The sequence below is a fragment of the Montipora foliosa genome, chromosome 2, assembly GCF_036669935.1.
Source record: "Montipora foliosa isolate CH-2021 chromosome 2, ASM3666993v2, whole genome shotgun sequence".
Taxonomy (NCBI): Eukaryota; Metazoa; Cnidaria; class Anthozoa; order Scleractinia; family Acroporidae; genus Montipora; species Montipora foliosa.
The window spans coordinates 4,246,404-4,268,642 of record NC_090870.1 but is presented as its reverse complement, the minus strand read 5'-3'; the positions used below and the strand labels follow the sequence as shown (position 1 = coordinate 4,268,642).

The following is a 22,239-nucleotide window of genomic DNA, read 5'->3' as shown; positions in this document are numbered from 1 at the left end:
AAGGATGTAGTGACAAGGGTACAAAGGACCGAAGATTGTTGCACCGCGCTGCAGTATTCAAATTTGATTTGAAACTTCGTTTCACAATATGCAACAGTGTGTGTTAAAGGACGCAAAAGAAAAAGCATGTGCCGGGCACCCCATAATGTGAGATGAAATTTTGTGCTTTTTTTGTAGGTCAACTCATGGGGAGCTTGGGGAAACTGTAGTGCAAAATGTGCAGTTGGTTACAAGCAGAGAACAAGAACAGTGAACATTCCAAAACGGTGTCGCGGCAGAGATTGTCCTTTACTTTTGGTAAGAATAATTTGACAAACGAAATTCAATGAATTCGACAATGTTATTGGTACCGCGTTAAGACCTCACCTTTCCCTCGAGAAAAAAACCTCTGCTACGAAACGATTCGTTTTCCCGTTGAGCGTACGTTATCGTTGGTATAGAAACGACAGACATAAAATGGTGTGACTTCTCTGTGATTGGCCAAATGATAACCTTCCTGTCAGTCAACTACACAACACTTAGGGCTGATTGTTTGACCCATGAGAGAGAGGTGACTTGTTTGAAAAATGGAGGCAACTATAGCGTATGTTCAACGGAAAAAGAAATCGTTTCGTGCCGTGGTAGACATTTTCTGGCGGCAAAAGAAAATTCCAGCAATAAAGACATCCGTAAAAAGACCAACTAAAATAAATGGGACGAAGGAAAAAGCCTCTGCGAGCAGGGTATGCTTTTGGAAAGGAGGAACACGCTGAAAATAGTTGAACACTAGATGGCAGTAAGTAAAGTCGCCTAAATGGCGCTGTGAGTTGGCAAGAGAAAAGTTTGCGCTTGAAGATCAAACGCAAGAATCAGAGGGCCTGATTTCGAGGCGAGCTCGTTTTCCTCGAAAACGTAAAACGCACGCGAAGAGCGAGCAAATCTATTTTTGTTGCTCATTACATATCCAGATTTTTGGCTTTTCCTTCCCCAACGCCTTAGTTGTCCTTTTAGTTGTATGCACTGATGTATCCCTAACTGTATTGATGTAATCTACAGTTATGTATTATTGTTAATTATTGTAAAGAGGACCCGCATTCATTCGAGAACAGTTTTTTTCAAACTGAGGCGACAATCCTTACTTTCAAATTTTCAATATCACTATCATTATCATTATCGTGGTCGTGGTCGTGGTCGTGATCGTGATCGTGATCGTTATTGTTGTTGTTACCGTCGTCATCACTAATCAGTACGTTTTTGTTATTGTCGCTTAAATTGTGGCTTGCTGTCTGGGATATGAATCTGTAAATAAGAACGAATAGACTTTTCAGTTTTACACACATATTTCCCCTGAAATTCTTTCTAGGAAAGTTCTCAGTGTGGAACACCCAACAATGGATGTGAACAAAAGTGTTCGAATGGCGTTTGTTCCTGCCTTCCTGGTTTTAACCTTGCTTCAAACAAAAAGAATTGCACTGGTAAAGATTGCAAAATGCCGAGGCCATCATATTGTGCCCCAGGTTAGTTAACGGGGACACAAATTATTAATCACTACAAATCTTTGATTTGCCACGCTTATAACTCTTTTTTTTTCACTCCGAAGACTGGATTTCAAGGGCGCAGTTCGAGGAGTGCTACTATAGCGTGCGTTGTTATTTTTCTGTCGGCGCAATAATATACCAATATTTTCTGTTTAAGACTTCTTGTAGCTTGTAAACTTTGATAGAAACCAAATCTGAAGAATGAAGAAAATGTTTTTTTTATTGTTTGTTTTCTTTTTGCAGGTACTTCACTCGGCAGCAAGTGTAAGTACGCCAATGCCGTGTGTCCAGGAGGAAAAACTACTTATCCTGTCACGTGTTCGTTGAGTTGTTCAAAAGACTATTCTATAAAAGGAGCTTCAACTGTCACCTGTCAGACTTCAGGCCAATGGTCTTCTTATGCTACGTCATACTGTCGAAGGAACAATGATCCGCCAACACAGGTTAGATGGCCGATCGCCCCTAGCTGGAAACGTTTAGGGATATGACAAAGTGCCCCCTAAAATATTCTATTTTCCTGGATCTTAACTCAGTGCCATTCTCGTCACCAGAGCCTCGGATCGACCCAAGGCTCTGGGAAACTCTATGTAGGAGAATATGCCCTGTGGGGTTCTTATAGCCAAAAATTGGCTATTTGAACCTTACGGCGCCTGCTCACTCCTCGTGCTAACATGAATGCACCAATTAGAGACGCTTTTGATTGTTCTTTACGAAAACCAATGAGAAGACACTTTGTTTCAGGGTTCCCCAGAGCTCTTCTCTCCCTTCGTCAAGAGAAGAGCTCTGGAGTCGAGATTGGACTCAGTGCCCAAATATATTCATGACCCAAACAACAAACGCGCGCGAAAAAAAATCGATTTAAGTAAAAGAACAGTAGTATTTGTATTATTTGTTTTTTTAAGTGTTTGCCACACATTTTCTCCGCCGCATGTCTCAAGTGATGCTTTCCTAAATGTACATCACGCACTGTGGCGCCCTCAATTTGTTTAGCAAAAGAACCCGAGCTGGGCGATGTTATGCGCCGATCAAATCGAAACTTCAACATCCATACACCCCCCCTTTCCCCCCCCCCCCCCCCCCCCCCTCTTCTGTGCCCGGGGACCTGTGCCTGCATGGGGTGAGCAAAATTGAGTTTCAAATCCTTTTTTTTTCTTGTCGGGCGCCGAAGTCTCTAACAGCTTTAAAACACGTGTTTGGACGAGATGGAAGAGTTTAAAGGAAGAGATATAGCATTTGTGAGTGTTAGTAGGGTATGACAGACAAATTCGACGATAGGGTAGGGCATTTAAACACCATTTTGGCCCGACGGGGCAGGAATTTGAACGATCCATTATGGTATTTGGAATGTTCCAGAGTTAAATATTGTTTAGTTCTGAACGCTCCAGAAAGGCAGATCGAGTTATCAGTTTCTATTATTAGCCCTAAGGTCACAAGTCGCTATTATTAGATTGTTTTGTCATACTGTAGAAGTCTCTAGGACACTGACCGAAACCTATATAAGCAAGCTCAATGTTAATTACAGTGTGTGTGAGTGTGTAAGAGTCGGATTAGATTGGTTGGATTTGTCTGTTAATGTGAAACTACCCATCTGAAGTGATTGAAGGCCGTTGTGTTGTCGCGAGACCTGGCTGAATCTCTCTGTCTCGTAAACAACCGACAACACTGGCGAGGCCTGAAGTTAATAGTGTGCCAAAAATTAAATGGGACAGCCCGTATGGATTTCAACAGCATACTAAAAACTTGCGATTCCTTCAAAGTACAGTATCATAGTTTAGTATGTATTTTACGTGCCTAATATGATTTGTAGATTCAGGTAAGAGAATAAAAACGTTTATGGACATTTTGAGCAACTTTGAGTTCTTGACAGTGCACAAAATTCTTTTTCCCTCTCGAATTTAACGATATTTTCAATCAACAGAAAAAAACGTTTTTTTCTTCAGATTTATCTGTCTGGCTCAGCCAGTGTTCCAGAAAACCAGCCACGGGGCACTCGTATCGGTTCATTCAGCTCAACGGATCCTAACTCAAATGACCGGCACACCTACAGCATTGTAAGAGGTGGAGCAGGCAAGTTTGAGCTACGTGGGGCGAATCTTTCAACACTGACCACCTTTGATTACGAATCTTCTCCAAACAAGTGAGTATCTACTGTTACCTTCACTGCGCCGTTGTCAATGGAGTATATTCGTTTTTGTTTTTGTTTTTTTTTTTAATTGCTCGTTCGGGTGATGAGAAGCAAACTAGTTTCTGTTGATAGTCTACAATACCGGACACATTTAGTTGGAACTCTTAACAGTGCCTCTGTGATGAAAAAAAATCTCTTCCTTTTTTTCTTCAGATTTTGAAAGTGCGTTTGCTTAACACCTGACTTGCAAATCTTGAGCTTTGATTTTTATCGAAAGGCCGTTTACTTTGTGTAAGTTTTGGATTTCACGGTCCGCCATTACTCACGTTCAAAACTGACCGATTAGACTATCCAGAGGGTTGGATCCAGGGAAAGAGACGTCAAAGGTTCACTAGCTTGAAATTTCAGTGTGTGAATGCAGCTTATTATAAACGCAAAGCGCGAGTTTAAAAGTCTGAAAGCCCAAAACTCCCGTGCTGCATATAAATTCTGCGGTGTACACACGAATTGCATTCTTAAACTACAATAGGCCATTTTACAGTTTTTTGCTCAGCGACCTCGCCTATGAATGGCTGCGAGGCTGCCGGTGACCTTGCATTGATACAGCCCCCACTGCTTTTATCATGTAAATTGTGTTGTTGTAATTCTAATTAGTCCATATTAACATTACAAAAGCACGGAGGTTTGTATCAAAACAGGGTCACCGGCAGCCTCGTTTCCATTCTTAGACCAGGTAACTTAGCTACAACCGTAAAATGGTCTATTGTGGGGTGCCTTTGACGTCATTTTCTCCTCGATCCAGCTCTCTCAAGAACTTAAAGTTAGTAATGGCCGACTATTAAATCGGAAAATTCCGGTTAAAATAAACAGGTGTCTTTTTGAAATCAAGGCTTAAAGCTTTGGTCGCTTAGTGTTTAGTTAACATAGTTTTGAAATCCAAAGAAAAATAAGAATTGATTTTTGGTCACATTGCACTTAAACGAATGGTCTAGAATCATCGTGTTTCAAGATCGCAACTTATCCCGTTTCCCCCTCACCCCCAATTCAATGTTCTGTGAGCATTTTTCGGGCAACTGCAAGTAGTGGTGAAATCAATATTGAAAAAGGGGGTTTAATAGTGAGGATGGTTGTTCCAACAAATGTGACGAGTATTATAAGGTTGTTGGGATGATCCATTGGTCAAGTAATTTGGTAATTAATTAATTAATTTGGTAATTGTCTTCTCAAGGCATCCAGGTATATTAACAGACGAAACCCACGACTTGTATCAACAGTGTTCCAGTTGAATTTGCACACATTCAAGGTGCTTTATCGTATGTTTTCATTAGTAAAGATTGTCTTTCTTTGCAGATTTACTTTAGTTATACGTAGCACAGACAACGGCAGCCCACCAATGAAACGCGAGCAAACATTTACCATTTCTGTAACGGATGTCAATGAAAAGCCCACAGCAATTCAGGTAACCATGCCTCCAGGAAGATAAGATGGACTATTTTTTGGAACGAGAGAGATTTGAATCTACTGCCTTGAAAACAGTTTCATGATGCTAGCCCGGCCCTACCACGACCGCGCAAGACTTGGCTTTAGTCGATTTTTGGTCAGGTCTTTTACTCGAAGGTTTGCCTGTAGTATCAGTAGTATCAGCGAAAGGGCTTTATGGAGTCCTGAATACTGAGTAACATAGGTTCCCATTAAAAGCTTTACACTCTATTTTCATATACAGTAAAAACCTTTCTTTATGAACTTTAAGACTCAGATTAAACAAAACACTTGAAACACCCTACAAACATACTTACGCTAAGGGCGCTTTCCATTTGTCAAAACTGACCGGTCAGGCCATGGCTGGAGCAGTCATTTTGACAATGAAATAGGTTTTTCCCAAGAGTTTTTTCTGAAAAACCATCTCTTTCTTGCATGGTATTTAGGATTTGACCGATCTGGTCGGACAGTTTTGATTAAAAGTAAAATTCTCGTTACTACGGGAATGGTCTGGCCGGTGAGTTCTGACAAATGGAAAGGGTCCTAAGAGTCAGTCAGGAAAGTCTTTGTTTTGCTTATTAGTTTTAGTTCTTACTTCTTGCCGTTCCATGCTTTCTTCATTGCCTCCCTTTTCTGTACTTTTCTTTGCTGCTTCGCCTTTTTTCGCCCTTCAGGGTTTTCCTCAGGCCCCCACTATCTGCCTATGGGCTTCCCAGGATTTGTAAGTGATGAACATTGAACAAAGCACGTTTTAGGCTTAAACGGTCCGAAAAAGAAACGTTTAACCTTTGGTCAAAAATTAGATTTTCTTATTAAAAAATCATTTAAACCACAATCTGTTTTCTTTCTCATTCAGTTGTCAAGAAACTCGGTCAACGAGAACAGTGACGTAGGCACAGTTGTGGGTAGACTCACCACCGCTGACCCAGATAAAGGACAGTCCTACACCTACACTCTACTCGATGGCGCAGGCGGCAGATTCAAAATTCAGGGAGAAAATGTAAAGGTAATAATAACCATCTTCCGACGTGATCAATTTGAATTCTTGCTATTGTTACGTCGTTCGGTGTGATGTCTCGAGGTGTTGCTTAAAACAAAGCTCCGGCAGGCGGATTTCATGTTGTTTCAAAAATATAATAGAAGTTCAACTGATTTGTTATTTTTATCAGTGCGCTGAGAAATAATCCGACAAAACCTAATGTTGGAAATCTGGAACATAAGGAAACCACCTCAAAACACTGATAAACCTGCGTTACTGTCAACACTATATTACTCTTCCCACCCTTTTGATATGACAAAAGTGTGCCAATTTATGCTTCTGAAGTTAATTAGCCAAGAATGAAACTGGTATGAACAGAGGTTGAGTTGAAAGAGCATGAAAATGTTATCTTTGTGCGGTCTCCACAAACCCTTAAATTTGTTACCCTTTCTTTCTCGTGTTGAGACGCACGTGCACAACGTAAAAAGCGTGCAAAACTTTACTTTATTTTTTATTTTTTTTTTTGGGAGGGGGGGCTTATTCAATATGTAGCTATTTTGTGAAGCTTTTTACTACTGAAATGTTGCCACGGGTTTGCTGCCAAATACTCCCAATGTGCCAGCTAACCATGTACATCAGTCCTCCCTATTCTTTGATTGCATCTGACGTCACGGATGCCATGGTGAATGGTGAAAAAGCTATATTTTTCTGTTATTTTGACACCAACGTGGTCGTCTTATCACATGAGTGCAATAAAAGAATATGAGGTGATCACTTTTATTTAACGGCCGAGTTTGCAGAAGTGCTATCTCATAGACCTAATTGGCTAACTCAATGTTGTACCCAATTCAAATCCTTTGGGAATAAAACGTTTTGTTCCAGGTATTTCCAAATCATTTAAATATGAATACTACATTTTAATGCAAACACAATACACACAGAATCTTACCCCGGGAGATTTGAATTGGGCACAACATTGAGTTAGCCGATTAGGTCTATTCACAGCCCTCAGCTCAAACCAGACCATCTCAGTCTTAGCAACATATGGGTTCTTTCTGCAGGTACTGGAGCACAGATTACATAAAACAAAAGAAACAAAAGACAGAAAACAAAGCAACTCCAAATAAGTCCTAATCCCATGTGACCAAAAATACAATGCTTTCGGGTACCTACAGAATGACCCAACATATGAATGGTTGCTTAGTGATGTTCAAACGGTTGAGTGAAAGGTTATTTCTGGGGAATTGCTGTGGTTTTCAAGTTGCATTGCCATGCAAAAAGCAAAACCAATAAGCGAGTTCAGAGTTTCAAAAAACTTGAGCGCGTCGAGATAAAAGCAAGCATATATTAAAAAAACAGAAAAGTCTAAAGATTTCTCATGCAAATTCTTGCAGCTATTTACCATAACTAAAAAAGACAATTATATGCTTGTTTTTAGGATGAATAAAATATCCCGACGCGCACACTCGTATCTTGAAACTCCCAACTGGCTTGTTGTGATTTGTTCGAACGTGTTTTTCCAGCGCGTAGCTGTTTGTTTTGTGGGCGCCCATGGTATTTGCGGCTTACAGCCTCACCACTCGGCCATTTTGAAAGGTCGCCGTACTAAGAATTAGTTCGATAGTCCCTTTACGTCAATTCGTTTCAACGATTTAGAGCTAAAGAGAGACTGCCTTTGTTTTGCGTTCTGATTCAGCAATTTTTTTTCTGGGACAAAGTAATAGCTATGGTTTTTGAAGCACAGGAAAGAGGGCAATAACCGCTCTATTACCCGCAATACCATGAAAGGTATTTCTTTAGCCGGTGTGGTTTCGTTGGTATATATGATTGATAACAAGTACGTCAATATCCTTTTGCCTTACAGGTAGCAAAATCCAACACGAATTGTCTTCTGAATGGTGGTTCCCAATGTTTGCTTAATTTTGAAAGCGCATCGTCTCATACCATAAGGGTCCGGAGTACGGACAGTGGTTATCCATCGCAAAACGTTGAGGCCTTATTTAGGATTAATGTAAATGACCGAAACGATCAACCTCGAGGCCTTCAATTGTCCAATTATAAGGTACCGGAAAACGCACCAATCAACTTCAGGATAGGAAATCTGTCCGCCAGCGACGAGGATAAAGGTCAAAGGCTGACCTTTTCCTTGGTTGATGACGATTCTGGTCGATTTTCTTTGGACAGCAAGGGTACTCTTTACAAGGCACAGTCAACAGACTATGAAACGAGCAAAGTGCATTTTATTGTGGCTAGAGTGACGGACGACGGAAGCCCACCTTTAGCGGTATGTCTATATCTGCAGCATTTGCATTTGAAAGCTGTGAGTTCCCCATGACGTCAAGTCGGTTATAGGGAGCTCATTGGCTATTTTCCCATCCCACAATGCAATACGTTTTGGGGGCTTCCTTACATAAAAACAATACAAGTGATTTACTCTTGGGACTGCATCATGCTTCAATGAACTGGATATCCATTGCTTTAATGCAAACAACCCCCCAGAATGAACTGTATTAGGGGATTGGTGAAAATAGCGAATAAAGTATTTCGCCACAGTGCATGGTCGTTCGCCAGTTCAAATGGGTACTCACTCTTCTAGTCTCCTTTGCAGCCGTTTTACGAAACGTCAAGCTAAGAACGCCAGCGAGGGAGAATAAATTTGTATGAACGGTGTTGAAAAAAAAGTTTCTCTTCGTGTGGTCACTTCCTCCACATAATCTCAAATGTGGTCACTTCGCGTCGTTTTTGGGAAGAAGACGGCGGTGAAATGTACCAAAATGTAAAATGCACGTGCAGAACGTGCAACGCTGTTGCTTTGCTCTGCAGATTTTGTGCCGTTGTAGTTGTCTTCGACGTCGTCGCACCTTAAGCTAAAATCATATGCCGCAAGTGCAGCACTCGTTGCCGTTGGTGTCACCGCCGTCAGTACCTAAGCTTCTTAAGCTATTCCAGTGTTTGTAACGTTGGAAGTACATGCAAGATAGATAGATAGATAGCTTTATTAATAAAACCATTGCAGCCTTACGGCTGAATTACGGATTATTTACATATAATAATAACTATAAAAATATATAAAAAGACAAAAGTTTAAAATGATGTAAACACTCCTTAAAATCTACAATTATTAAAAGTGTATACACAACCCCAGGTTCCATTATTGATTTCCATAATAAAAATTTACAATTTACAATGAAGGGCATTCGCAATGACAAAACTAGATTGGTATCGCTTAGTTTTGCACCTTGGAATACTAAACGTACGTTTCTGCCTAACTGCAACAAACGACCTTTTTTTGGAAAGAAACTATTAATTATTTTAATAGAAGTAGAATAAGGCCGTACCACCAATTATTATTTCTTCCTTGCAGATGAACAAGAACATTTCTATTTCCGTTGTCGACGTCAACGAGGCACCGGTGTCTATCGCCCTTTCTTCGGAGAGTGTGCCAGAAAACTTGAAGCTTGGAACTAGCGTGTCTACGATTACAGCAACAGACTTTGATGCTGTGCAGAATTTAACTTTTAGTTTGGATGATGATGCTGCTGGTAAATTTGCGGTCAAAAGCAAAGCGTCTTGCCAGACTCTTGCAAAAGGAACACGCTGCGTCACTGCACTATTGGTCAGCAGCCCTATCAATTACGAGGATACCGCAAGCTTAGAAGTCATCATTCGTGTGACAGATGACAAGGGACTTTTCCGCACGGAAAAGTTTAATTTGACTGTGATTGACGGAAATGATCCGCCCACAAATGTGACGTTGGATGGAAATATGTCAGCCTCCATACCTGAGAACAGTAAAAACGTTCAAATTGACAGTCTTATAACGGATGACGAGGATTTTGGACAGAATTTTACTTATGCCATTATCAGTAATTCTGGAGCAAATTTTGAGATTCGAGGAGACAAATTGTTCGCTTCCAGTAACGCAAGTCTTGATTTCGAATTGTCTTCAAGACACCAAATTACAGTGAATTCAACAGACAATGGCAGTCCTCCATTGTCGGTACAAGTATCATTAGTTATTGAGCTACAAGACGTTAACGAGAATCCCACGGGAATAACGTTGTCCAATCAAAAGGTAGAAGAGAATAGACCAACAGGAACGGTGATTGGTCAGTTGAATGTTTCTGATCCTGACAGAAATCAAAGTCACGTGTGTATTCTAACTGACTCGGCCAATGGGAAGGTAGCAATAAGCAACAATCAACTGACCGTTGGGAACGCGGAAATAAATTACGAAGACGCGAGTTCGTTTAGCATGAAAGTTCTCTGTCGCGATCCAGGAGGTCTGTCGGTGGAAAGTACCTTTGTGATTCTTGTCCTAGACGTTAACGAGGCACCAACACGTATAACACTTACCAACGATAAGGTTAAAGAAAATATGAAAAGTGGATCCCTGGTAGCGCAGATACACGTCATCGACCCAGACAATGCTAACACGCAGGTGCAAACGTTTTCTTTTTCAATTTCGTCCTCTGATCCAAATCAACCATTTGCTATACAAAATGACACAATTATCACTAAAAGAGCTCTTGATTATGAGAACTCTGCCCAGTGGGATGTGCGTCTGACTGCGAAAGATAATGGGATACCTGCGCTGTCCAAGACACAGACCTTCACTATTCAAGTTGTTGATACCAATGACGCTCCTAATGGAATTTTGGTAAGATTTAATTGTCTCTTGGTGTCCTTGCATAGGTCGGGTAAGCTCTAGCCTGCGTACGCAGACGTATTTCCGGCGGTCCTTTCTCTAAACGACCGCCGGAAATACGTCTGCGTTCGCAGGCTAGGTAAGCTCATTCCCTTGAGAGTTTCTTCCTTAATGGAAAAAAACGGACTCTTTTACTGAAATGGTGAATATGCTATAGGCTGGTATTCTGATTTCTTGTAAAGTGCGTTTTGTTGGATTAAGCTACCGGGAACCCTTGGGAGCCATGTGGTTTTAAGTGGCAATAATCCTGTCGTTAGGATGGGAAGGTATTGACAAATACGTATTCGCAGCTCTAACATATGAGACGGCAACAATCACTTAGCTTTTTTTTTTAATCCCAAACTTTTATATCAAAGCGAAGAGCTCTACAATAAAAAAAGAAAAGATGGAAGTACCCGGAGAAAAATCTCTCTGAGCAGAGAAGAGGGCTAGCAAATCTAGCCCACACATGACAACGAGAGCGAGAATCGAGACCTGGGGCCCGTTTCTCGAAAGTCCCGAAACTTTACGGGTCGTTTTCGTGTGTCACAATTCCATTTGTATCTCAAGAACGGAGAGGATTTAAGTCGTCAAACTTCACAGGCCTTTTTCTTTTGGTTACCTTAAAAACACGTTAAAAGATCGGCTTTCCAAAACAAGCGGTTGACAGTTTCACAAATGACTTTTCGGGCCCGAAAAGTTTTCGGGACTTTCGAGAAACGGACCCGTGGACACATTGCACAAACCTTGCCTCCCAAACAGAACGTTTTCAGCTCAGTAGATGAATAAAAGGCGGATTTGCTAATGACTGACTCTAGGGCAAAATCCAAGTACTTCTAAAAAGAAATCGAAACTATGACTTTCATTCTGCATTTAAGCTATAATTTTTTTCCCTACCTTTTTAGCTCTCAAGTTCTTTTGTGAATGAAAACAGTGATGTGGACACCTTGGTTGGATCATTAACAACACTGGATCAAGACAAGTCTCAGAAACACACATTCAAGCTTTTAAACAGTGCGTCTGGGAGATTTAAAGTAGACGGCGATAAAATTAAGGTAATGATCGATGTAGTGGGCAAGAGGTTTTCACGTGAGACGCAATATTTTGTTTGGTCTGTTTAGAATGAGAAATTAAGTAAAAGGAAAAATAAGTTGAACCTCCTGCAAATCCAACACTTTATCAAGGAAAAGAAATTCTGCAACCGAGCGAAAACACGTGTGAGCAGTCACAGTTGGTTTCCCTTTTACCTTTGACAAGATAATAGGGGGTGCGAGATTTGTATTAAACCAATCGCCAAGCGTCGGAATCCGAACCAAGGGAATCCCGTGACAACCTTCACCCTTGGATTGTCTTTAAAACGAGGTTGGTGAATTCAGAGACAAACTCTTTATTTTCTTTACTACGTCACCCTTTTCAAAGGATACGTAAGGAGTTGATAGGAGCTGGAATATTGAAATATCTAGTGTCTTTCCAGGTGGACGTGTCCAACAAGCAGTGTCTGAAGCAAGGTGGTCCTTCTTGTCGTTTGAACTATGAAATGCAAAGCAGTCACGTGATTAGGGTGAAAACAACAGATGATGGAACACCGCAACTGTCTTTTGAAAAAGACCTCAGGATTGATTTGCGTGATATCAATGACAAACCACGTGATTTGCAACTGTCCAATAATCAAGTAAAAGAAAATGCGACAACTACTTCTCCGTTTGGCCGGTGAGTAGGGCATTTCGGAATTGTTCTCAATTAGAGGGTCCTAAAATTGGAGGAAAAGAACGTTCTTCGCCGTTTTGTATCATTACGATTTGTGTCTCCCTTTTCCTCTCATCTGTGGGTCATTATATACGACGGTATCAATCTTTGAACTTTAAAATGTATACAGATAATTTCTTGGTTAAGCGAAATGAAAGCAGCACGAGTCAGCCGCTTGCTTTTTGTTCTAACACCAAGCACATTGAAGGAAACCATCATGTACATTGCGAATTTTATTGCCCCTTTCGTTTTTCGCTGCTATTAAATCACTGAAGAGGAACGAGTCGAGGTGTTACATCCCACGTTTACTGAGGTTGGGAACACACTTTGGAGGCAGGCTTCTCCAGTCAGCCAACTGGCGCGGCAAATATTATTGGTGACAGTGAAAAATAAACAGTTGTTCGAGAGCTAAACTTTAGAGATCACATGTTTATGATTGACATAGTAAACATTTCGGAGAGAATTGTCTAAGTATGTTATTTAGGTTTGAGAATACGTAATCAAACCGTTAAGCAATTCATTGTAATTCATATAATACTTGTTTCGCTTTTTTTAGCTTTTCTGCACGTGACGAAGATGCTGGCCAATCCTTGACGTATTCACTGACCAACGATGACAGCGGGCGTTTCAGGGTAGATTCCCAGGGGAGGCTGTTCAAAGCCAAGGATGTCGATTATGAAACCCAAAATTATCACGTGATAAGTGCGAAGGTGCTGGATAACGGAAATCCGTCCATGGGGGTAAGAGAATTAGAAATGATATAATTCAATATCATCGTCATCATCACGGCGAGAGCTGCTCCCTTCGCAATTCAGTCTCCATTTTTTCAAGAAAGGGTAATTAGCATACCGGTAGCTGTGTGTGAGATTTATTTATCCCCAAAACATCAAAAGGCTTAATATGGAACATAATAGTAATAATAGCTTTATTTAAGTGTCAATGGATTTAGCACTAGAGCACTAATTGGTAACACTGATGAAATTAACTCAAATCAAATTAAATCAAATGTTGGTTTTTGAGGAGGGGAAAACCGGAGTACCCGGAGACAAACTTCTCGGTGCAAAGTAGAGAACCAACAAACTCAACCCACATATGACACCGAATCTGGGAATCGAACCCGGGCCACATTGGTGGGAGGCGATTGCTCTCACCACAGCGCCATCACTGCGCCATCACTGCGCCATCACTGCGCCATCACTGCGCCATCACTGCGCCATCACTGCGCCATCACTGCGCCATCACTGCGCCATCACTGCGCCATCACTGCTCCCAGGATGAGCTTCATGTCGGTCAACTTGATTTGTGAGGAGAAATCGACGTCAATCCGTAAATCGTGGTTAACTATAAAACCGAACAAATGAACGATAGAACTAACGATCGGGCGAGCGATCGAAAGATTTATTTATTTATGTCCGTAGAAGGTAACAGAAGTAACATATACACGTATTTAGTGTATACTAATACAGTGGATAGCGTTGAAGGCGCGCTCTGATTGGCTACTCAAACTTCGGATATCCTTTGTTATTATTCAGCACATTGTGACAATGTCCAAATATGGTCGTCGTGCGTACTCAACAGATAACCTACGATAAACGTAATTTTGTTTGTCGCGGAGAAAATAGTAGAAAATTGTGCTTTGCCATCAATGTGTTGAATAATAAAACAATTATCCTGCTCAATCTTGCGGAATATCGCCTGATTTTAGCCAACTCGGCCTACGGCCTCGTCGGCTAAGTATCAGACGATATTCCGCGCGATTTTACAGGATAATTGTCAACTATTCACCTCCGAGCGATCCGCGCGGAATTTGCGCCCGAAAATGTTGTAATCTTGGCAGGAATAAATGAGTTCAAATCATCTTTTTGTGTTATATTATCTCACTGTTCTAGTAAATACTTAAACAACTATTCGCCTCAGTACCTTCCTTCGCCATCTGATCATCCTCTATCTTATTATTGGATTCATGACAAAAAGACGAGAGGCGCGAGGTTACAAATGATTTTACAAGGGACAGAAATAATCAGTACACTCGACAAGTCATGCCTTTCTTTATTATTAATATGCAAGGCAAAATTATGCATAGTTTTTTTTTATATAAACTGACACTAAAGGCTTTAAATGTTATAAACATTATAAATCACAACTCCCACAATCAAGAACAACAAACCTCATATGTTATTAAATGGTATCCGTTGGATCTGATCGGTCGGCAGTAGTCGTTCGACAACTGCTCCCTCGGTGAGTCAGATCGAAGAAGGCAAATATTTCAACCCGCGCGCTTGTCTCTTAATCTGCTTTTTTAGAGCATGCAGATTATCATTAGGCGGCGTATATGGATGATGATGATGACAGCTATATTATTAATATCGTCATAATTGTTGCCATTGTCATCATCAACGTTATCGTGGTCTTCATTTTTACCTCAACATCCACGGCAGAGTAACAGCAGCAACAACAGCATCTCACTGCGACCATTTACTTACTTCCTGATTGCTTTTTATTTCTGCAGGCAGAGAAATCCTTTACCATTGAAGTCTTGGACGTGAACGAAGCACCAATAAATATCAACATCACATCTGCTGGAGGACAACTGGCGTTTCCTACAGGACAGGCACAAATCCGCGAAAATTCTATCGTCGGAACAAAGATTGGAACACTAGTGGCGTTAGATCACGACAAAAATCAGACGATCTCTTTCAGACTCGACGACGACGCCGAAGGAAAGTTCAAATTGGGAAGGAACACCACATGCGAGACAATTATTAGTACGCCAGGGGTTAACACTCGGTGTCAAGTAGATCTACAATCAAATGGAGCTCTAGACTATGAAACGACTCAGGCGTATCAAGTTACTGTGCGTGTGGCAGATCATAAAGGTCTGGTAACGACTCAACAATTGATAATAAGCATTATTGATGAAAACGATCCACCAGAAAACATCACGCTTGCTGGAAGTCACACTGCATCTGTGTTTGAAAATTCCAACGGTGCCCTGGTAGAACAACTAACGACCGTGGATCCAGACACCGCGCAAACGCATGCGTACAGGCTGTTGGACAATGCCGGTGGGCGTTTTGTGATTCAAAATGACAAACTCTATGTTTCCTCCTCAGCTAATTTGAATTACGAAGCTAGAAATCAGTTTAAGGTTAGAATACAAAGCAATGACAGTGGATCACCTTCTCTTAGCGTGACGCAGGATTTCCAAATAACTGTCCTTGATGTAAATGAAGCACCAGTGAATATTAGCCTTGCGCCCGCAAACATCACAGAAAACAGCGCACCCGGTACACAGATCGGTCATCTTAGAATTAGTGACCCGGATAATGATGGGTCACGTGGTGTCTGGCAAACCCACAGTTGCCAAGTGATTGGAAACCAGGTTGGAGAATTTGCGATTCAGTCCCACGTGCTCACAGTGGGAAGCGCAAATCTAGATTACGAACTGGCTTCAGCTATCAGTGTGCAAGTGAAATGCACAGACAGTGGTTCCCCACAGATGTCTTTAGTGAAGATCCTGGATGTTTCAATTGATGACATCAACGAGGCACCCACGGGCATTTCATTATCTGGTGACGTCATCGCGGAGAACCAAATCCCATCATTAATAGGTAGGTAAAGAGTATTATTCAAAAGGTATTCAAGACACACGCTGCTTTTGCCACTGGCAGTACGAATTGCTTAACGGAGCCATCCTATCATTAAAAAACACCTCATCCGAGCTGTCGTTCGTCGTAAAACAAGAACTTTAACAACTGAGTATGGCTTAGTTTTCCATTGTATTACAGGGCTTTGTGATAGGGTGAAAAATGTCGCGACACATTGTTACCTAACTTTTCTTTCTTTGTGTTCATGGATTACGACAGGAGCCCATCACCCGGAGCGTGCAACTTAACTATACTTGTGAAACGGCGTTTTCACAAGTAAGGTTATTTTTAGATTGAATTTCCCGCTAATGAGACTCCCACAGGAGCCCGATGACCAATTACAAAAAATCAAGCTGACGTCATAGGGTCACCGAACCGTAACTGACTTTGTTTTTTGACCTAATTCGCGGGAAGGGCTAGTCTAAACATAAACTTACTTGTGAAAACGCCGTTTCACAGACGCTGTATGGAAGTTGCACGCTCCAGGATGGGCTCCTGATTACGATCAGTTAAATTGATCAGTCACCAAGATTACTTTTTATTTTACCTTCAGGTTTTTTCTCTACCTCCGACCCTGATAACACAAATCAGCCGAGAGACCGACAGTCCTTTGAGTACAGCCTCATGGGAGACACCGCTGGTCTTCCTTTTGTAATCAACGGCAGCGCACTAAATTCAACTACAAGTCTGGACCACGAGTCTCAAGATTCATGGAACATTACTGTTAAATCAGTAGACAGTGGGGATCCTCCGCTTAGTTTGTTTACGTCGTTCCAGATCTATGTTGTAGGTAAGGAAAACTAAGATCCAGAGGGGTATCATACATCAACACTTGAGATGGCCGGGAACCAAGCCCCAAGCTCTGATGCGGCTGGGTGTTTACTTTGCCATTTAGTTAAGGCTGTTTGCGTCTCAAACTTAGGAATGGCCGTGATGATGGTGTTTTCAAGTAAACTTTGTGAATGAGGCAACCAATAAGCTGTTTTCATTCGTGTGGTTGGCCCGAAATGGCCCCGCGCCCCGCATCCATAAATTAGCACGCTGTCCTTCAAGAGACCCAACACTGTGGCAAGGAAGAGAGCTACATATTATTTGCCCTTTTGATTTTAAAAAAGTGCTCTTAAGTGCCCAAGAGGTCTGTTCTGACTTTTGTTTTTTCCTTCACATCTTTTCCCTAAGTGACAAAAACCATTTTTCGCTGGTGCAGAATTATTTTACCCTATATCTTAATAATTTACTACAGTAGTATCTTTGCGAGTGACTTAAAAGGCAAGCTTAGCTTCTATTGTGTCTTTGTCTTCTTCTTTTTTGCTTCAGATGTCAACGAAAAGCCGTTCAACATAAGTTTGTCAAACTCCTTTATCGACGAAAATCCTCCGCAAGACGCAGTGGTTGGCATCATATCCTCGGAGGACCCAGATAATTCACAAAGCCATGTTTACTCTCTCATAGATGGAGCTGCAGGAAGATTTAAAATAGATGGAAATCAGCTCAAAATTGCTTTACCAAACGATAAATGCCTCAAAAATGGCGGAGACTTCTGCAAGTTGAATTACGAAAAACAGCAGAACTACTCAGTGCGCGTGCGCGCAACGGACAACGGAAATCCACCTCTAAGCAGCGAGGCGAGGTTGTCAATTACACTAAAGGACATCAACGACAGACCACGTGATTTTGAGTTGTCTAGTAATACAGTGAAGGAAAATGCAACAATCGGGTCAAAGATAGGACGCTTTGTCGCTGTAGACGAGGATGCGTTCCAAACGCTTCAGTTCTCTTTGGTAGACAACGATGGCGGGCGTTTTGCGGTCGATTCGTTAGGTTACCTGATTAAAGCTAAAGGAACAGATTACGAGACCAACAAGGCTCATACGGTCGTTGCCATGGTGAGGGATAACGGCACGGTCCCATTGGAGGTAGGTTTTGGTCCAAGAATATCTCCACATATACGTGGCGATCATAATTTGCCATTTTTCATTTAGTTTCCGTTTTTGATCAACTTCTTAAGGTCAGAAGGACTAATACTCGTTTGTCTCTCGACCGAGTCAGTGAGAGGCATGGGTAGTACAGTCCTTTGATGCTACAACTACGTTGCATAATGTCGTTACAGACTGCTTTGCAGATTTTCTTTAAAAGTGGGAACGCAAAGCATTTTGTGATGTCAGCTAGGGAATAAAATCGGCTATTGGACAAACAGCTGCAGTTTTGTTAACTTTACTTCATCTTTGCAGTGCAATAAAAGTTTGATCCCAAGAAGAAAACATTAAAAGTGGAAAGATTAATCTTAGTTGTTATTTGGAGTTTGATGCAAAGTCATTGGATGTGAAATTATGATTGACACATGTCTTTCTTCATTTCGGCTGATTCATTTTATATTCCGTCTCTCAGCTCAACAAGACGTTTACCGTCGTCGTGGAAAATATCAATGAAGCTCCAATAAACATTAGCTTAACATCAGCGTCGGGACAGCAAACGTTCCTGGATGAACAACCAAAAGTTAACGAAAACTCCCAAGCGGGTACAGTGGTGGGGACAATTGAAGCCTTGGATCATGACGAGGTTCAAAACTTGACGTTCAGTTTGGACGTTGATGCCGCTGGCAAGTTTACCGTGGACTCACCAGTCACGTGCCATAACCTCACCAACATTCCAAGCGTAAAAACAAAGTGTTCTACGCTTTTAAAGGTCAGCGGCGACCTGGACTATGAGGCAAGCGCAACTAAAGATATCTTGGTTCGCGTGACTGATAATAACGGATTATTTCACGTTCGACCATATAAGGTCACGATATTGGATATAAACGACCGGCCGAGCAACATATCCTTGGCAGGTGGAGAAACAGGTTATATCGACGAAAACGATAATTTTGGATTTTTAGGTGAACTTGCAACGGCTGACGAAGATGCCAATCAGACACACAGCTACAGCTTAGTCGACAATGGTGGCTGGAAATTTGTGCTCCGCAACAGCAAGATTTATACATCTCTTTCTGCAAATTTAGATTACGAAAAGAAATCTGTTTACTTTATTTCAGTCAGAACCACGGACAGTGGATTTCCCACCCTGAGCTTTGATAAAAATGTCACCATTCAGGTTTGTTGGCTTCTTTGTCCTTTAATCCCAGACTAGCTTTACAGATACAACCCAATGCGCCAGCCTTGAAGAAAGTCGTTCACTGAAAGACACTGGTAGTTAACTGGTTTAGCTTCATTTAAGGAGGGTAGTACATAGTAGGGCAGAAGTACTAACAAACCTTTAGCCCTCGTAAGAAAAAAGTCTAAAAGTACAAGAAAATCTAAACTGTAAGTGCCAAAAAATATAGATATCAAAAAGCTAGAATAACAATGTAAGGTTGTCAATATAAAAATGTCAGTGGTTATTTGGCTCTGTAGCTGCGTGATGCCTCAAAGACCCAGATTTCACCCTCGCTCACCATAGAGTCTCCAGTAGCTCAGTAGTTATAGCATTCGACTAGCTCATGGAGGGTCGTGGGTTCGAATCCCATCTGTGCCTCGGATTTTTCCGAGTTCCCAATGGGTTCTACATTTCATTTCATAATATAAGAATGGCATAATTAAATTTCTGAAGACAAAGATGAGCTTAAGACTTTTGCTTCTCTAAAAGTACTTTTACATTCTCTTTCTTAAAAGAAAGGACTGTAGTCAGCATTCTTGAGACTAATGACAAACTATTGCATACTTGAGTAGTTTTTATGCCAAACCGTCCACCCTTAATTTAGGACAAATTAAGAAAAACGTCAAGGCTTCAGTACAAGCTTGCCTTTTAATCTTGAGTTCTCTTGTCCTTTCTGTTCCTCTTTTCCTTAGGTACGCGATGTCAACGAGAGACCAACAAACATCTTATTGATTCCATCTAGTGTTCGAGAGAATAGCCCTCGAGGAACTCTTGTTGGTAAAATATCAGTTGTAGACCCTGATGACAAAGGACCCAGGGGACCCTGGCAGAATCACTTTTGCAACATTATTAATGGCGCAAATGTGCCCTTTAGTATTAATGGTACAACAAATTCTCTCGTCGTAGCCGGTGATATAAATTACGAGAAAGGAAGAGGTTATTACGTCAACTTGCAATGTCAAGATGATGGAACACCTGCTCTGTCAATCGACAAAACGGTGCGAATCAAAATAGACAACGTTAATGAAAAGCCGTACGACATCACGCTGTCTAACAATGTGGTATCAGAGAATGGTGAGATCGTTACTGTTGGTGTTTTGGATACCGCTGACCCGGATAATGAACAGATGGTGGTGCAGACATATTCCTACAGTTTTGTTGGCTCCAAAGGGAACATTCCTTTTGTTATTGATGGTCATGCTCTGAACACAACTAGAAGCTTGGATTACGAAACCAAGATGACGTGGTTGCTGACTATCAAGTCTACAGACAATAAGGGTGAGTAAACAAATTCTTGAGTGTGGAATAAATAGAGAATATTACATGGCCGTGCGGGGATACGACATAGGAGAAGATAGAATTCGTATCCCCAAGCGGCCATGTAATGTTCTTTTTATTATATAGATATTGATGAAATTTCCAGATTTAAATTTATTCATTTCGAAATGACGAAAAAGTGGTCACCAACCGCTACAACACGCATGTTGTGTAACATGAAACAAGATATGAAAGTTATGAAAAACAAATCATGATAATGTAAAATTTGCAATAAAAATGTCAATGTAGTTGAGAAGAATTATATTAAAACACAAAAGTATCTTAGAATGAAGAGGAACCTTGCGTTTTATTGGTTAATCGTATTCGTTACCATGACGACACCCATATTCTCACATGTGAAAGATAAAAATGATATGTTCACTGCGCGCAGTGAAGATACGTTTTTGTAGTAAAAGGAAAAACCCTGGTATTTCATCAGTATCTGTATAATAAATCACCTTGTTACATCTCTCAGATAGTACGCACGCCACGATTGGCTAATTTGTTTGGCGGGCCGAATCGTACAGTACGGTTCGCTGTGCAGCACACTAAATTTGATGAAACATTTTTGTATCTTGCAAGTAACTATTTCAAAAAGCCAATAAGATTTATTCGTTTTTCAGATTTTTACGCGTGCCAATCATTTGTTGCAGTTGAACGCTCCGCTTGACTTCAACTATTCACCTTTCCCTTGCGCTTGATTACCGCAGAGCTATATTAAATACCTTAAGTAACAGTTTGAACCTCGCTTTTTCTGTCTGTACCAGTAAGTTACACGTCCTCGTTTTCTCCGTTAAAAACAGGGTCCGTATCTTACAATACGGACTAGCAAGACAATAGAGCACACATTGAAACGGAAAATGCCATACTTCAGCTTAAACTGAAGAGAGTTCTGTTTAATTAAAAAAAGTGCTGCACGGCCACGGTTTAAAAAATAAGTGCTACACGGCCAACGTTTGTATAAATGTAACCTTTCCTTATACTTCAGCTTAGCCTTCCTTGCCCATAAAACACAAGGTTGTCACTTCAAGATCCTGATTTGTGACGAAAAGCATCATAATTGTGTTACTGGTCTAAGAACATTGCGTAGCGAATCTGAGAATGAGCAATCTACAATCAGTGGCGAAAGTCTTGAGGAACTCACTCTTTTAGCTGGTTTTCTTACTTAGTTTGAATGATTTCCCCTCTCCCTCCCTCCCCCCCTTCCCAGAGCAACGATGCCAATAGTGAACAGACCTTTCCTAGTCTATTTCAACATTGATTAGAGGGGGAGGGGGGACTCTCTATTTTGAAGCACTTAGTGGAAATTTGACAGTTATGCTTAGTTTGTGACGGTTTTCAGGTCCGTCCTGGCGTAAACTTCTCCAACTACTTTTGCCAATGATTGTAGGTACAATACTCGTAGCATTAATTTGAGAACGGCGAGAAAAAATATCACTGCAATTTTATTTTTCAGGTCTCAGTACAACAAAGAATTTCACAATAATCGTTACAGACCGAAATGATCCGCCCACGGGCATATTGACCAGGGGTCCTCTAAGCGTTGCCGAAAACAGTCTTTCAGGGGAATTCATAGGCACTGTCTCAACTGCTGATCAAGATGTCGG

At 41.2% G+C, this 22,239-nt stretch overlaps 1 protein-coding gene across 1 annotated transcript in view; it reads left to right on the top strand.

The window, feature by feature from the left end:
- The window catches only part of LOC137992128 (protocadherin Fat 4-like), a 52,762-nt gene that overhangs the window by 11,621 nt on the left and 18,902 nt on the right, over window positions 1-22,239 (top strand). Inside the window, 17 exon segments of the mRNA XM_068837261.1 lie at window positions 178-297; window positions 1,343-1,496; window positions 1,761-1,960; window positions 3,458-3,654; window positions 4,993-5,101; window positions 5,978-6,127; window positions 7,965-8,384; window positions 9,465-10,760; window positions 11,693-11,842; window positions 12,262-12,497; window positions 13,090-13,273; window positions 15,043-16,144; window positions 16,734-16,970; window positions 17,498-18,096; window positions 18,569-19,273; window positions 20,008-20,593; window positions 22,089-22,239. The exon segment at window positions 22,089-22,239 is cut by the window's right edge and continues 57 nt beyond it. Coding sequence (XP_068693362.1) covers window positions 178-297; window positions 1,343-1,496; window positions 1,761-1,960; window positions 3,458-3,654; window positions 4,993-5,101; window positions 5,978-6,127; window positions 7,965-8,384; window positions 9,465-10,760; window positions 11,693-11,842; window positions 12,262-12,497; window positions 13,090-13,273; window positions 15,043-16,144; window positions 16,734-16,970; window positions 17,498-18,096; window positions 18,569-19,273; window positions 20,008-20,593; window positions 22,089-22,239 — 6,596 coding nt within the window.